Source organism: Lupinus angustifolius, chromosome LG15 (genome assembly GCF_001865875.1).
Source record: "Lupinus angustifolius cultivar Tanjil chromosome LG15, LupAngTanjil_v1.0, whole genome shotgun sequence".
Taxonomy (NCBI): domain Eukaryota; kingdom Viridiplantae; phylum Streptophyta; class Magnoliopsida; order Fabales; family Fabaceae; genus Lupinus; species Lupinus angustifolius.
In genome coordinates this window covers 20712598-20730741 of record NC_032023.1, presented here as the reverse complement: position 1 = coordinate 20730741, position 18144 = coordinate 20712598, and the positions used below count along the sequence as shown (strand labels likewise).

At 34.2% G+C, this 18144-nt stretch overlaps 3 protein-coding genes and 1 pseudogene across 4 annotated transcripts; 2 read left to right on the top strand and 2 right to left on the bottom strand.

Annotated features, from left to right (window-relative positions):
• Nucleotides 362-4520, bottom strand: LOC109328200 (annotated as a pseudogene).
• On the bottom strand, nt 5682-7510 carry LOC109328201 (HMG1/2-like protein). 2 transcript variants are annotated; one of them, XM_019561549.1, is made up of 8 exons: nt 7285-7510; nt 7136-7190; nt 6795-6914; nt 6627-6684; nt 6494-6538; nt 6332-6412; nt 6155-6242; nt 5682-6047 (listed from the first exon to the last, which is right to left on the bottom strand). In XM_019561549.1, coding segments are annotated over exons 2-8 (441 nt in total). In that variant the 5' UTR covers nt 7183-7190; nt 7285-7510; the 3' UTR covers nt 5682-6045. The 2 variants fall into 2 exon arrangements, with proteins under 2 accessions (XP_019417094.1, XP_019417093.1); XM_019561548.1 differs by having other exon boundaries at nt 6159-6242; nt 7285-7508.
• Nucleotides 9385-13436, top strand: LOC109328399. The gene is made up of 9 exons (XM_019561853.1): nt 9385-9751; nt 10281-10317; nt 10442-10523; nt 10643-10688; nt 10784-10882; nt 11226-11294; nt 11391-11748; nt 11870-12018; nt 12227-13436. The coding sequence occupies exons 1-9, from the start codon at nt 9452-9454 to the stop codon at nt 13058-13060; spliced, it is 1974 nt and encodes a 657-aa protein (XP_019417398.1). The 5' UTR covers nt 9385-9451; the 3' UTR covers nt 13061-13436.
• LOC109328400 (probable serine/threonine-protein kinase PBL7) lies at nt 14606-17350 on the top strand. Its single transcript, XM_019561854.1, has 6 exons — nt 14606-14759; nt 14836-14865; nt 15157-15344; nt 15437-15626; nt 16274-16665; nt 16871-17350. Exons 1-6 carry the CDS (start codon nt 14672-14674, stop codon nt 17117-17119), a joined length of 1137 nt encoding a protein of 378 aa, XP_019417399.1. The 5' UTR covers nt 14606-14671; the 3' UTR covers nt 17120-17350.

Genomic DNA, 18144 nt, shown 5'->3' with positions numbered 1-18144 from the left:
CATTTCATATATTATCTCATTAAATTATCTTTATATTTTCAATTTACATCTTATTATCATATCTCTAAAAATTGAAATTATTACTAGCACTTAACACATTATGTTTTTTATTTCATAACTTTTATTTTGAAAACACGAATTTATAATATTATATTTAATAAATAAAAAAAGGGTGAACTGAACCCAACCATTAAGTTATTTATCTTATAATCATAAGGACCTGAATATTTGAATACTGAAACACAACCAATTAGGTAGAAACTTTCTACACTACACGGAGACATCTTTATTCTTAAATTTGTTGAATGAAAAATTGAGGGTTAATAGGCACACTTAAATTAGTAAAGACATTTATAACAGGATATGATGATGTTTGAAAGATACAAGTTTATTGAAAAGTAAGCATTGTTTGGACCATACTACATTACATGGTAGGTCCTTCCTTATATAAGAAAAGGTTTTGTATCTCTGCATCAGGGCCATATCATGTTCTAGTTTGATCCAAATTCTGGACTAGGAGGACCTGTTTTGCTGGGAATAACAGGGAACAAATACAGGAAGCTGGCCACTTCTATGTGATCTACCTATTCCCTCAATGCAGAATCTAGATTGGGAATGTCGGCTACCATGCTGCTATTTCTTGTTCCCGTAGTTGGCTGTTCATTCACAAGTGCACTGCCGAAAAATATAGAACGACCGCTGTACAATAACTCTGTCCCAGAAATTTGAGGACTGTCCTGACCTCTGGATGAGGAGGAGGAGACGAAGCACCCGGCTGCTTGATCCCAAAACAGTGATGATCTTCTATTCTCTGAGACAGCCATTGGTACACATGTGCCATTTTCATTAATTGGAGACTGAGTTAAGTTGGAGACTTGAAGACTGCTGAAGTCATCCATACTGTGCTGACATGAATATATATCTTCCTTGCTTGCTTGACTAGCAGTATATGAACTCTTCGAACGAGACAACTTTGAAGTCCCTGATCTATCATATTTGCTTTGTAACCCTTGATTGCTAATCGGGCTGCTTCTTCCACTCTCATTGCTACTGGATAAATGAACAGCATCATATGAACGAGACCGAAAACCAATTGGGCGAAGCACTGATGATGACGCCCTAGCTTTGGCAGCAGCCTTAGCTGCCTCATAAGAGTCCAATTTTGCAAGTTTCCATGCACTTATTCGCACAGGGTGGTGGTTCAATTTTCCCCCTTTGTCAGGTAGCTTATTGCATCAGGATCAACAGTAGATGGTAGGCGTCCTGGTTCCAAATGTGGTATAATGTTGTCCTGCATATCAAAGACCAGACAGAGTTTTTACATATTCACCGAAAGAATTCATCACAGAAACTAAACTTGCAATGCTCGTAATATCTCGCAAAAATTCTTATTGGGCAATGGACACGCAATGCATTTAAACAATACCCTACTCCTCCATTAACTGTTACACTAGCCTTGTAAGTAACGAAAATAAAGAGCCATGGCTACTCGTAACAAAGAGTGATAGCATTCTGTGTTTTGAGAATCGATTTGTTCCACTCAATTCTCCTTTCTACTTCTCACCCCAAATGCCTGATGTTCAAAGATAGTGATAGATTTATCCTTCAATATAGTTCATGGCCATACGATTCAGGCTATTGAACATAGATGGCAGTACCTGGTGATCCATAAAGATTCCTGGAGGTGTACACCAAGCACCTCTGTGTTGCAAACTTATTCCAAAAGAACTTCTTCCACTTATTGCAGTGACACCTGAGCTAGTAGGAGATGATGGTAGACTGTCCTGTTCACCCCCATCAACTGAAGGCCCGGGCGGTTCACTTAGGGTTCTCATAGCAACGGCATACTCATATGTTGTGATACCCTGTACAAGGAAATGGTAGCTTAGGATATACATGTCAGTAGCAGCAAAAAGTTAATGAATATACCTTTCGAATCAGGATCATATGGAAACAGAATAACTCTCCCAAAGGTGTGACCGCAATGAAAGAAAATCCTGTGCATATGGCCTGTTAAAGGTCATAAATTGTGTAAGACAAAGCAATATATACCTTTGACCTTTTAACATTAATTAGGGTAAGTTTTTTTTTGGTAAATTTACTTAGGGTAATTTGAATTTAGTTAATCTTACATAAAAATTGAGAGTACTAATAACAGAACAGGAAAGTAAATGTACCACTATGATAGCAAATGCCACCCTAGGAAAACCAGCTCCAAGCTTTACAGCTATCTGATTTTCTGTACCCCTCTTATCAACAAAGCATCTAACAAGCACAGCAATCCCAACTCCACATTCAAGTATAAGCTGTGACATGCACAAAGACAAAGTAAGACAATTTCATAATAATAATCTGAAAGGTTCCCTTTATGAAAAAATGAGGAAAGGGATGAGAGGAACTACATTTAGGATAAGCATCTTACTGAACTTACCCAAACTAGGCTCACCGACATAAGGCACACGAAAGTGATGTAATTCTTCCTTCCAACACAATTGTTCAACCACTGAAGAAAATGATGAAAAAGTATGATAATGACTTTTTCTAATAATCTAACAGTTAAATACAACAAATAAGCAGGCTAAGAAATCAAATGCACACAGCATCTCAAGTCCCAAACAACTAACAAGTCCACTTCAGGATACTTCCATTGACATAATCAACTGTGAAATTTGAAACTTGCAAGATTACAAGAAAAACAATCAGACAAAACAAGTTTGAAGAAAAAATAAAGATTTGTTAATGGATGCTAATAAGCGGAAAAGTGAACTTTTAAAATGCTGATCTGGCCTTTTTATTGACAATTTATTATTACTAATTTAGTATAACAAACCGTTAGACCCGAGACTCGGACGCTACAAGGATGGGTATTTAAATGACCAGTGACTGACTTGGGATCAGGACATCAGGTTGAAATGGAACATACCCGGCAATGGTGATCAAATCCATCAACACATTTGTCACAACTTCTGCAATGCTTACTGAACTTATTCACCTGCAAAATATAACTAAGGATGTAAGGACAAGGTGACTTTTCAATGTTTTGGCGAGGCAAGTAAATGAAAGAAAACTTTTCAACTAGATATTTTTATGTATAGATCATGAAGAAGTATAATAAAAAAGGTACTGGGGTATACAATGAACAATCCCAAAGGAAATATTACTTACAAGTCGGATAGGGCTGTTTATTTATTTTTATAAAAAAAATGAGGTTACTTATTCCTTCTTTCTACAGAACATTTCTGATCTCATGTAAATTTGGGGCAGCTTTGGAAAGCAAAAATTGGATTCATACACATAGAATCAAAACCAAATTGCATTCTACATTTCTACAAAACCCTTTAATTATATATCGTTCTTACTTCATTTAACTTATTTTTCACTTTTCTGCTTTATTGATATAGAAATGGAGACAAGATAAGCTTTTCTAGCACTAATGCCTACCTCAGCATTGCACAAAGTACAGAACAAATGATCTAGCGACTCTCCAGATTGTTGCTGTGAAATAACATCTTCATTTCTGCAACAATCTTCTCTAACAAGTAAACTACAAAAGAAACAACCAAGATTGGAGCACCAATTTGAAGTGTGATGTTCAGACATTCCTTCACCCTTTAATCCTATATTGGATTCTGCAATAGAAAATGCAAATCCTAAGAGAATGTGAACTATCAAATTGCACTGGAAAATGCTATTAGAGGCACAGGAGATCATCAATTGTTGCCATTATATTCTAAACATATAAGGCAAGGTGGGAACCTTGTCGTCAAATCAGTCAAGTTTGTAAAAACACGACATTCTATCTGCATTCGACATACAGGATCATGGAAACTAACAAAGTAACAACACAAGGAAAAGACTAAACCACATGAAAGTGCATATCAATACTGTCACTACAGTTTAATTAATTTCATTGCAATGAAAATCATATCTACAGTTGCCAGTAGCATTCAAAACCCAACCTGCGAACTCTTCATCAAGTATTGATCTATTCCTAGATATCTTGTCAGAATCACCAAACACTCCCGGATCGGAAGGATCGATGGCAGTGCATCGAACATAAAGAAAGAAAACAGAGAGAGCCTGAAATTCAGAATTTAGGTATAAGTCAATGAAGGAATAGTGAGAATGAATATTGTATATGACAATGTTGCATACCAGTAAGGAATAAACAGCATAAGCAACATATTCATAGATGTTGTTTCCAAGAAAAGGAGCGAAGAAGGCGTAATATGCGATGGATAACAAGAAAAATACTGTTATAGCCACAAGCTGTTGAAACAAAAAGTGTAGGAGAATATCAGTTGTCAATGCAGTTATAAGCTAAGGAGTGAGAGCTTAAGAAAACAACTTATGACATTGTCCTAAGCTTATTTCAGAATAACATAATGAAAAACAGTTAATTAAGGTGTGAGTGAGTGAGTGAGTGACCTGGAAAGTGTGAAAAGGGAATTGCCATCCATGACGCCTACCCATAACAGCATCTATGTTCTATATCACATCATTGCTACATATATCTCAAATCACAACAACAATAATACTATTTATTGAACCCTAGGATTCCTTCCCCTTCCCCACTCTAACATTCTACTTATATCATATATTAAAATTATGTAAACTAATTAATTTTGTTATCAAAACATTATTATTTGAGTAATTGGAAAATCATTATTAAAGTACAAAAGGAAAATCAATGAATCACATTAATGATGGATAATTTATAAAAATATATATAATTTATTGAGTTAAGGGCTTTACTTAATTTGTATATTAGTATCAAAAGAGTTGTGTAAGAATCACCCAGAGATATAAGGACCCAGAATAAACATGAAGAGATTATTGACTATGATGCATGTTATCTTGGATTCGACTAATTAAACAAATATGTAGATTAGTCTTTTCTTGCTTACCTTTGTTGCTTTCTAACTGTAGTCCGTCTCAAAGGTTTCATTCTATCTATTACTAGTATAGTATTCATATGCATGTCCATTCTATCTCAAAGGTCTTAATTATTTCACTTAAACTTTGATTGTGAAGAGATTTCATGCGTGACTTATGCCAGTAATGCTACAGAGTCTTCCTTCTTCCATATTGTGTCTACTCAATTCAACTTCCCTTCATGATACTGTGAAGGGAACCGTGACAACCACACATGGAGACCAGGTACAAGATCAGCCGCTAGTTTTTTGGAGCTTATCAAATATATCTTAGTGTTTAGCTTGGGCTGCACCACTGAATATTGTCCCTATTAACACTATCAGATTTAATTATCATAAATGAATAATAAATAATATAATAACTATTTATAAATGTTTAGAATAATAATGATGCACATATTACACTTCTATTAGGCTCATTCAACCATTATTAGCTATAACTGCTTTACTAAGGAGTGAGATATTTGATTGGTTAATCTCCACTTTATGGTGTATCAATGTCGATATGATAGAGTTGAATAAAATAACTGAAGAAAAAAGACATGTGCTGACATGCCACTGACTTTTGTGAACGAGGTGGAATATTGTCTTTAACCAATGGTACAGATAAGATAATTGTCTAGAAAATTGCAAATTAACATCGAAACCCGGACACAACAGCACAGGAAATGAAGCGACATAATGGTCATTGTTACAAATTTATAAAACCAATCATTGCAGGTGTATGCAAGAGACAAACACGTGGTGCAGAAAGATTACAACAACCATAAATAAAACATTGATCACATCTGTACACAAAAAAACAGAGAAACAAATGAACACAAGCCAATTATATCGATACAAACATAACCAGATTTCATTTAAAAACTAAATTATACTACAGGCTCTACAATAGATAAACACACCTTAACTAGACAGTTGAATTTAAAGTACAGACAAAGATGAACTCCCTTCTTTGGACTTTTCATGTTTTGGAAAAGTTAATACAAATTAATCGGGGAGCCAGAATATATATTCTGGATGAAGCAAATATGTTTATCAGGAAATGACCACACCATCTAAACAACCTAGACAGCTGCTATTTTCAGTCCAGCTCTACTCATCATCATCATCCTGCACATAATTAAGAAGACATCAATAAATAACTACATCACAAAAAAGAAGTTCAATTCAACAGCTAAATGAATCTATGAAGATAAACAAAAAATATTTAGCCAAGCAAACCTCATCATCATCGTCTTCATCGTCATCCTCCACCTCAGATAATGACTTCTCAGATTCCTCCTCGGTAGCAGTAGGACCTTCTTCCTGAAACCAAATAAAACAAATCAATGAGAATCTTGTGTTACACAGGTTATGTACAATTACACACTAACATCATCAAAATCTGTGCACACCTGCTTCTTGTTATATGCTTTTATGCTCTTCTCATACTCTTGCTTTCGTTTCCCCGCTTTTGCAACATATGGTGCTTTATCCTAAATTCACCAAGAACATCCCAATAACAAAGTGTTCTATAATAAGTGCATTTTTTTAAATAAAAACAGTCAATTACATACAGCCTCAGACAAGGTCTTCCACTTTGCCCCAGCAGCTTTGCCCACCTGAAACAAGCAACAACATTAACTCCAACAAAACACTAAACCAACATGAAAATTAATAATAAGAAATGAAACATGTAGAGATAGTTACAGCGGAAACAGCTTTGTTGTCAGGGTTTTCCTTGTTGAATTGTTTCCTGAATTCCTCCCTATGATAACAAGTTTCAGGATAAGCAATAACACTCAAGTTTCAAAACACATAACAGTATTCAATGTTCAAAATAAAACGAATCGGAGAGTCAATGAAATATGTTAATACATGAAAACGAAGAAGGCACTTGGAGGCCTCTTTGGCTTGTTAGGGTCCTTAGCCGCCTTTCCCTTAGCAGGTTTCCGAGCACCTTTGGTGGTGGCGCCACCCTTCTTGTTCACAGCAAGTCTTCAATTCCAACCAAAACACAATAAAAACACTAATTAAAAAAACAATAGAACAACGAATTTCAAACCTAGTATTATTGCAATTTTCAGATCCCTGACCTAGAAGAAAAAATCTGAACCTACTTTTTTTTATCAATTTAGTTCATTTTCCGTACGGAGGAGTTGAATCGAAAGAGAAAGTAAGTGATCGAAGCTGTTTAGTAAAGAAGGAATATAACTTACTTAGGATCGGCTCTCTTAGACTCGGTCTTTGACTTTCCACCTTTCATGGTTAAACCTGCACAAACACGATCGAAACGTTATTCAGTTGGAGACAACATAAGAACCGAAGAAAATCGCGTAAAACGACGAAATCAGGAGAGAAAACGCACCGAGAGCGAGGAAATTAGGGTTTGAGAGAGAGGGAAAAGAAGAGAGAGAAGCGTGGAAGTATAATAATAACAGAAATGAGTGGTGAAATGGGAATGGGATAATAAGGGGAAATTGAAATTCAATTGCGAATGAAATGAACAAAGGGTTTAGGCGGGAATTTAAAAATAAATTGCCAGGTCAGAGATCCGTGTGTTATATTTGTGTTGGGTGCGTTATTCCTAAGCTAACACTTCTCACTCTCGCCGTTTCCCGTTTTGTGTTTTCTCTGTGCTTTCTTCTGTATCTTCCGTCGCCGATTATTGTCTTTTTTAACTTCAACTTGTTCCAAAGCCAAGCCCGTTTACTTTCTAATACTCTTACCAAAGCCCACTTCTCTACTTTACTTCTCAATCACTTCATTCACATTGTTCCAACCATCCAATTTATTTATTCAAAATTACGCTTTTCTCCTTGAATTTAATGGTAACTACTCATTTTAGTCTTCGTATTTCTCGATTTTATTAGTTTAGTCCTTCAAAAAAAGAAAAGATCTAAAATGGTTTCAAAAATTTCAAATGTGGATCAAATTAGTGTTTTTTGATGTCAAATTAGTCATTATCGAGTATTATAAAATATGTTAAAAATGACCAATTTGACCTACATTTTTAATTTTTTGTACCATTTTAGGTCTTTTCTTTTTTAAAAGACTAAATTAGTAAGGTCGAAAAATATGAGGGACTAAAATGAGTATTTACTCTAAATTTAATTGATTCCATAACGTTAAACAAATTTAACATCATATATTTAAGGATCAACTTATGACTAATTAAAAACTTAAGAGACCAAATTTCGGGTGAGTACTGTTAGACCAACTTGTATATGAATCTTTACACTAACAATGCATAAATATTTCGGGTGAGTACTATTAGTCCCAATAAATATCGCTCATAAAAATCAAACTCTTGACTTTTTTTTCTTTCTAAATATCTAACAAGTACACCACTAAATAAACATCATGATAATAAAAATGTGTTTATTACACCAAATGGATAATCTTTATTAAACTTTTTTTAATTACATGCTTGCAAATGACATGAATTTTATGTTACTTTAGTTTTGTTAGATGTATGCAACCGATATTAGTTTTACGTCACTTCAACTTAGTTACATGTATCCAACTGATTTAAAAACCATGCTTTCCTTGTGTTCAAAGAAAAAGGGTGGTGTGACTTCGAAGGTGTATAAAAGAAACTGCTTTAGCTACTTTATTGGATGATTCCATGTTAATAATTTAAAACAAGTATAAGTTATTACTATTATTGTTTTGTTTTTCTCTCTCATAGGATCATTCTGATAGATAGATAATACATTATTTGTTATCCCTACAATTACAATATTTTACACAAAATTTTATAATTTAACACATATCCTCATAGATTGATAATAACATACATATGTTCTTATAATATCAAACATTATTTTTATTTGGTTTTACAGCCTATAAAACAATTTCTCTTTCTCTTTTCTTCAATTTGAGATACACATTTTCTAGTAAAAATACCCAAAATTGTATTATTGTGAAAATATTATTTAACCATATATAGAGAAAACTATTTTTATTTCAATAAAAAATCAAGATAACGGTGAAAAATTTATTACAATATTTTGTTTATATAGACGTGAATTTAAGATTGATTAGAATCACATAGTTAAATAACCTAACCCCATGAGATTGATAAAGAAATATATATAAAAAAGACAAATATAACTCCTCTATGATTAGTCAAAATTCTGAAAAAACAACTTTGTAATCAGAGCTAGCAACACAGATACAATTTTTCTACTTAATCCAATAGAGTCCAAACTCAATCAAGTGAGAAAGAAGTTGGTCAAACACATTATCCAATAATAGTAAGTATTTTAAACTCATTCTTCATCTTAGTCATCGATTCTAAAATATCTAACGATTTAAATTTAATAACTAATTCAAATCATTATATTTCCATAGAATTGTTCGATAACCTTGCCGTAAGTCACGTGAGTGGCAGAATATAATAGGTATTTAATTAACAAGTAATAATAGATATTAAAAAAGAAAAAGAAAATAGAAAAAATAGTGTGGGTGTTGTTGTTAACTTGTTATTGATAGTTTTGGGTTTGGGAAAAGCGAGAAAAGAGGAGGAAACAATGGGCGACGTATCTGATGCAACAACAACGACGATGAAGAAAAAGAAGAAGGGTCGTCCTTCACTTTTAGATCTTCATAAACGATCTCTTAAACAACAACAACAACAAAACCTTGATAATGATAATTTACTCAATTCCCATTCTAACCCTCATCTTCAAAACCACCACGACGATGACGATGAGCGAACACAGAAGAAGCAAAAGCTCTTGATTGGTCTCAATTCTCGTAATCTCAACAATTCCCTATTATTCCACAATCCCGATCTTAACCTCGATGCCCCAAAAAATTACCATAAAACGGTGCGTTTCGATTTCAATTTCCTCAAATGTATCACTCTTGTTTATGCTAGAGCGCCGAGTTTTTTTTATTTAGTTTATTTCGCGCGTGTTGTGATTTTTCTTTTTTTACTTTTTATTTTATGGTGAACTGAATTCATTGATTTTCGGAACCAGTGGATGTGTTTGACCATTTAGGTTTTTTTATATTTTTTATTTAAATTATTTTGGGGGAAATTTGTGTGGGGCACTGCTTTCATTCTTTTCCCCCAAAAAAATTAAATCTTTCATTATTTGTCTGTCCAAAGATTGCACGGACATGTATAAAAAGCTTTAATTTGTCTTATCTCTGAGAGTATTCTTGGGATTTTGTTTTTGTTTTTTTATATAAACTCTCTCTATTGTCTTTTTTTAATATAAAAAATAGTGAACACAAGTTCTCTGTCTAATCTGCTTGTTGTGGATTGTGCTCTTTTTTTTTAATCTTTTATGTTTATTTTGTTTGGATTTGATTTTGGATTCTAAAAGCACATGTGATTTGATGAATTTGCAGGATGGAAAGGGTCCGAAAGCGACTGATAGTAAACATGGTATGAATTTAGCTACATGGATTATCATTTCATTCTTCTCAAATCATAGGGTATTAATAGTAGTAGTAGTAATAGTAGTGGTGGGAGAATATTAATGTTGATTTTTATAATACATGTTTGACAGATTCACAGGGTGAGTCAGGTCCCACTACAGCACCTTTGCCAGATAAAAAGCTCTTGCTATTTATCCTTGAGAGGCTTCAAAAGTATGTGTCTTTTATTTGTTTCTTTCTGTGTTTTTTTGTTCCTTCTTTTTCTCCCACTGTTTGTTCTTTCAGATGGGGATTTGATTGGTTATGTTCTGAACTGTTCAACCATATTGCAGAAAGGACACTCACGGTGTATTCTCTGAGCCCGTGGATCCGGAAGAGGTGTAATTTTTTTTCCTGTTAATCACACTTACCAAATATATGATTCTGAGTGCTTGAATTTGAGTTGATGACATCAAATAACTTTATTGCTACAGCTTCCAGATTATCATGATATCATTAAGCACCCGATGGATTTTGGAACTGTGAGGAACAAGTTGGATGAGGCACTTTATGCCAACTTAGAACAATTTGAGGTTGGTGCTGCAATTTTTACCTCTTTGTAAAACCACCTCTTCAAAATTATGTTGCATGAAATGCCAATTTCATGATTCTCCACGAGTAAGCCACATGATCACTTACATTTATGAAAAAATGCAATCTTTCATCAGCCAAAATTCACTGATGGTTAAATTTTGTTGAAATCTACAATTCTGGCTCTTGTGGAAGTTTTTTACTTATTAATCTAATGTTGCATTTTGGTAGTTTAGACTGTCTTGTTGGAGAGTTTAGATTTTATGTGCTACTGTTTAAATTTGAAGTAACACATTTCTCCTTGGTCTGATACAAATTTGAAACTCTGTTGCTTCATTCATGCAGAACGATGTGTTCCTGATATGCTCTAATGCGATGCAATATAATTCTCCAGATACTATTTACCACCGACAGGTATGGTGAAGTTTGAAGTCAAATTCTGTATTGTTTTTATTCCTTTTTAGATATTGGTTGAGTCTGTTGTATGTTAAAGACTGCTCTTTTTCTTAGGCCCGGGCCATGCAAGAAATAGCGAAGAAGGACTTTGAGAATTTAAGACAAGAGAGTGATAGTGATAGTGAACCGCAACCCAAACCACAAAACAAGATTGTGCAGAGAGGAAGGCCACCAGGCAAGAACATAAGCAAGTCGCTGGCCATGTCTCCTTCAGACCGTGTTGCTCCTGAATCTTCCTCTGATGCGACTCTTGCTTCTGGTGGAGATATAGCCAGTGGTTCCTATGGTTATAACCTAAGAAAAGCACTAAGCAGGTTTCAGCCTGCAGATTCATCAGCTAGGGCCTCCCACAGCAATTTAAACAGTGGAGCTTATACGAGCTGGTCGTATGATTGGGAGAATGAATTTCCAGGTCAATATCTATATCTATACCTTCCTAATGTTTTTCTGCATTTCCTTCTGGTTTCAACCATAGGCTAACAAATACAAAGTTTATTGAAATGATTCCTTTATTGACATGTTTTTGCTTTCAGCTTCTGTTTTAAAAGCTGTGTTAAGGTATGGAAAGAAGCAGTCTGTGGTTGATGAGACCAGGCGTGATACTTACAACCATCTAGTCACATTAAGAAATGAACCACCATTAGTGGCCACAGTTGAAAATGAATTCAAGCAGCTACTTGCGGTATGAATTTCTATTTTTCCTTCTCTCATTTTTTACTTTTCCCCGACCACAGAATTCCAACCTAGAAGCAAGTTAGGCAAATGTCTTCTATGAATCATGATAGTTTGAAAATGTTTTATAGTCTCTGGTTGGGTGTGTATCTCATGCTCAAACAGTTCTAATGGTTTTTTCTTCGTTACAAAATTTGATTCCATTCTTTTTAAATCAGGTTGGTTTACATGTGAAGCATGGCTATGCCAGAAGCCTGTCCCATTTTGCTGCAGATCTTGGTCCGGTTGCTTGGAAGATTGCTGCAAGGAAAATCAGCAGTGTTTTGCCACCAGGACATGAATTTGGTCCTGGATGGGTAGCTGAAGATGACGTGTCACAGAAGCAACACCTCCCACCTTGTGATGAGGAGAGAAATTCAGACCCTCGTGTACCAGAGGATTATAAAAGCAGACTTCCTTCTCCGTCTGGATCATTCCCTGTTGTAAACAGATCATTCTTGCAAAGTGGAGACATGGTAATGAATAGAGAATTGAATTACCAAAATGATTTGAATCTGGTCAAAAATGTTGGTGCTGGTATTGAACCCATGGTTCCTTTGAGGATGCAACAGGAGTCCATGGTGCACTCTGATGATTTTGGTTCAAATTGTCGGCCAGGGTCTAATTTTTCACCTCAAATGAAGATGATAAGACTCTCTGACTTAACTGGATCAACCAGTTCTGGGAATGTTCCTCAATTATATGACATGGATTCCATTAACAGTCACATGGCGCCTGCAAATATTAATGCACCACTTAGAGGCCAGTTCTTAAACAAGCTAACTCAGCTAGATTCCAGTAATTTATTGGCCCGGGAATCTGGATTTGAGTCACAAAGTTTGTCTCAAGTACTTGCTGGTAAATCATCTTGGTCAGGAATGGAAGTTCCCGCTAAACAGAATTCTTTTTCACTTGCTAATGACTTCAACGGGAACATTGTAGCAACAAATTCAGGTGGTTCTAGTGTGGAGACTGGCTCTCAGCTGCAGCCAAATTTGGCATTGCAACTATGACAATATACTTTTTTTTCTCTTAATTTGATTTCAGAATCTTTCAGTAGAGTTATATTATTTTTGTTTTTGACTTCATGATGGAGGCTGGCTATGCCAACATGCTTATAGTTTAGTTTGCATCAGTCCAAGTCTTTTAAAGACTTGGGTGTGATGTTTGATATTAACTATTCCATCATTGACTGAGTCATTTTTATTCCTCCATTACTTAGGAGGCTGCATTTTCAATGTACCAAAATTATAGTAAAAATGATAGTGATGGAAGTTAGCTATAGTCAATAGCTCAACTTGGCCATTGGACTGCAACTTATGTTAGTTGCACAAACATATGTAAAGTTTTTAACATTCAATGTTCAGCATTCTATAATCATTTGACTATCCACTTTTGGTATGAAAAGTATTATATACCTTTTACTATCCACTTTTGCAGATAATATAAAATTAACCTAGAAATTAGTGAAAATATACATATTAGAAATCTTATAGATATTAAATATATTAATTGGTTTGTGTGTTTATTTCCTAAGCAATGGATAAGAGGCAACCACGGAGGACATTAGATTGTTTATTAGATTTTTTATTAACATACTATAATTGTGAGAAAACTAACTATAATAAGGTTTGTTGAAATAATAGTGAGGAAATTAACAAACTATAATTGTGAGGAAACTAACTATAATAATAAGGTACAAGTGTAAGTTCTGTTTGATTTTACGCAACTCATTAAAATTTGGAGTACAAGAAAGGAAACAGATTAACTATAATAAGGTTTGGTTAAATAGTTTTCCTATGAGTAGTAAGAATGACCATTGTTATAAGGAAAGAAACCTCATAAAAAACAATTTTAGTAGTTGTATTATTTAATATCACAATTAATAAATCCCAAGATCAAAGTGTAATCAATGTTGGTTAATATCTATCTAACTCTTAAACATGGACAATATAGTAAGATTGGAAATACTTTTAAAACAAATGAGACCACATAAACTAATATTGGAAAAAACTAATATTGGACAATATGGTTGAATTTTTATAAAATTCCATTATGATATAATATATTTGATAATTTTCATACATGCCACAGTAAAGAAAACTAGTACTTACGTGGTCAAAGACCGGAATGGTCAAAACCCCAATTATTTATTTTACTTTTACGAATTCCAAAAAAACAGGAAAATTTATTTGAAATAATATTTTCAACCCTTCATTAAATTGTGCATTTTTCGAAGAGAATACTTTTCTATTTTTTAAAGTTCTTACTCTATTAGCATTTGCTAACATTGGTGGTAAATTGAAATGTGAAGTTACTTATATGCTAAAAAAACAATAATTAAAACAAAAAACTGTTTATATATTATAGGGTATTGTTACCATCAAAGTTGTTAACGTGTTACATATATTTATGACATAAAATAAAAAGAAGCAGAAAATGTGGAAGTGAGAGTTATTGGATAGGAACCTAGGAAAAAGAGAAATTGAGATTGTATTCAACGCTGACACGTCATATTTTTAGTTAGAATAATTAAATAATGAATTAATAATTATCCTATGTAAAGAAATTTTGAAGATATTTTAGTTTTGAACACCTTCATTGAAGAAGAAGAATTGAGTGAGATGAGTTGCTTCTCTTGCATATTTTCTGGTCGTAAAGATGTTAGTAAAGTCCAAATTCACAGTGCATCACGATCTGCTTCTTCTTCAGGTTTTCCCTCAATTTCACTCTCAATCATTATATATATATTTTTAATTTTCGATAATTAAAAGATGCGAGTTTTCAGGAACTGGAGGAGTGAACGTTGCTTCCACTGGTAAGGGTTCTGGAAACCTATCTCAATGTATATTTAAAATCTGTGCATTGACAGTGTATATTTTACGCTGACAACATATCATTCGTCATTGATTTGTATTACTTTACTTTTGTTTGAGAGTCAATGGTGATTAATTAATCGTGGATAATTTGTTGACAATGTAAAAAACACTCTTATAGTGTGTATACATATTAAATCTTATTATTATTATATTATATTATATACATATACATTGAAAGTAGTTAGGTTCTATTTATAGTTGAAGTTTAAAAGTGTTGTGATTTGGTGTAGAGGGTAAAAGGGAGAAGGAATACGCAAATGGGAAAGGGAAGAACGTGAACAATAGGAAGAGAAGCACAGCAGCAGCTAGTTTTGGATTCAGGGAATTGGCTGAAGCAACAAGAGGTTTTAAAGAAGTGAACTTGATTGGGGAAGGTGGTTTTGGAAGGGTTTATAAGGGTCGTATCTCTACTGGGGAGGCATGTTCTACTTTTCTCTTCGGTTTATTCCGACCGATCACAATAACATTTGACTATGGTTGTTTGATGTTTGAATTGTCTTTGTTGTACAGGTTGTTGCCATAAAACAATTAAGTCTTGATGGTCATCAAGGTTTTCAGGAATTTGTGATGGAGGTTCTCATGTTAAGCCTACTCCATCATTCTAATCTTGTTAAGTTAATTGGCTACTGTACTGATGGAGATCAAAGGCTTTTGGTTTACGAATACATGCCTATGGGATCACTCGAAAATCATCTTTTTGGTAACCTTATAAATTGCTATTCCTCTCCTACTTCCGCTAATTTAATGAGTAGTTGCACAACTCAAGGTTTTAGAAGCTATGATTCATTGCTTTGGATAGTTTAGCATGCAGAATTTGTTTTCCCTTTGTATTTCGTTTAGCAGCATCAAAGATGTAGCTTGACCAGCTACATTCCTTTTTTCGTGGTCCTGTAGTTCTTGGATAATACTGAACCTAAATTGAAACCCAGCATTAGGAAGTAATATGAATATAAATCTGGTATCTGGATATGCATCTTTAATTTCTGAGCATTCAGAGATTTGATTGATAATCTTTGTTTATCAAGAGTCTGCAACTATGCACCCTGCACATTTGCTTACTGAAAAAATTGAGGCCATTTGTGTTTGTCTTCCAAGTTTATTTTCATGTGTTTGGGTATATATTCTTGTGTTTTATGTTGACATCCTGTTCCCATTAACCGCATGCTTAAAAAATGGAGTATATCTATGTAGAGTGAATAGTTTTTGTCCAAATCTCCAAAAGAAAATTATGGCAACTAAATATTAATTGGAATATAGAAGTTACTGGAGCAGCATGTGACTGTGCACCAGAATATAGAAGTAATTGGAATAAACATCAACTAGATTATAACTTATTTCTTATTTCAGATCTTAACCCAGGAAAAGAGCCATTAAGTTGGAGTGTTCGGATGAAGATTGCTGCTGGGGCTGCTCGGGGCCTTGAGTATCTCCATTGTAAAGCTGATCCACCTGTTATTTATCGAGACTTGAAACCAGCGAACATCTTATTAGATAATGAGTTCAACCCAAAACTGTCAGATTTTGGGCTTGCCAAACTTGGACCTGTTGGAGACAAGACCCATGTTTCAACCAGAGTGATGGGAACATATGGCTACTGTGCGCCAGAGTATGCCATGAGTGGTAAATTAACTCTCAAATCTGATATCTACAGCTTTGGTGTGGTTTTGTTGGAGTTGATCACCGGACGTAGGGCAATCGACGGAAGTAGAAGACCAGGGGAGCAAAACTTAGTTTCATGGGTAAGTATTTAGTTTTTTATGAGAAATTTCCCTTGAAGTGTATTTGTCATTGTTTTAAATACAAGCAGTTTCTTATATATTCCTTCTTCCACCAACATAATGAGACACATATTGTTTTATATGGGAAATGATAAAAAAGGTTGATGGCTATATCTTTGTCTTCACGTGTAAAACTACTTCTCACACTTGTTATTTTGGTTTCCAGTCTCGTCCATTCTTTAGCGACCGTCGAAAGTTTACGCAAATGGTTGACCCTCTTTTGGGTGGAAACTTCCCTGTGCGCTGTTTGCATCAGGCAATTGCTATAACTGCAATGTGTCTCCAGGAGCAACCGAAAGTTCGTCCACTCATTGCTGATATTGTTGTTGCACTAGAGTACCTAGCTTCTCAGTGTAATACACATGATGTTCATAGACATGGTGTGCCCAGCCCATCCCTGCAACCAACTTCGTAAGTAGACAGAAATTAATTTTCACAGGTATCAGATTCTAGATTTAGTTCAATTTCTGGGTATGGTTTTGAGTACATAAATCCTTGTTAGTATGAATGGTGTAAGCTACTGACTTAATATGAAAGTTTGAAAGTGTTATTGCTTTAGTTAAAATTATTGGCATAGCAAAAGTGAAGATAAATTTATTGTCATTGCAGTAGTTATGATTCTTATAGTATTTCAATTTGTGTTCTATGGCGTTGCTTAGCATATCCTATTCCTATATTCACCATCTTGGATCATTTTGCTTAGCATATCCTATTACTTCATAGTGCTATACTGCTATTTATGCCCAATTCAACAGCTTCATGAAATTGTGTTTGAATTCTGTTTAGTATGTAGTTTGTTTTGATTTATGATTCACTTGCACTGCTTACTATAGAAGATTAATTTATCGTAGAATATGCATGCTGCTTAATTTCACTAACACTAATCATTTGTTTGTACAGTAGGAGGCGATCTTATTCTAAGATTACACATATCACAAGTTTTAATAATAAGTTCAGTTGCACGTACAAATAAATTTCAGTAACTGCTATGTTGCATTAAACTGGTAAGAACGCCAGTGCATAAATTATTATCAAATGAATGAAGAGGTGAAAATAAAATTGGTTCAACACATATTGTTGGTTATCTTAGAAAAGTCTGACCCTTTTTATGTTCCATTTGGTGGAGGGAAGAGAATAAGAAGAGGGAAATATGTAAGTGAGAATGATCCCTTTTTAATTAGTGTTATACACAAATAGGTGTGGATAACTAATAAGACGTTGATCTAGTAGTATAAGGTCTTAATGAATTCTAAGGTTGAGCGAATCTTGGAAGCGACGTTTGTTGGAAGTGACAGATACAAACCTTCAAATTGATTAATTCATTACCTAAAAATGTAGGAAATATTCTTAATAATACCAGCAAAAAAAAATATATATATATATATATATGAATATGAATATGGACATGAGAAACACTACCTATTTCCCTTCCACACCATC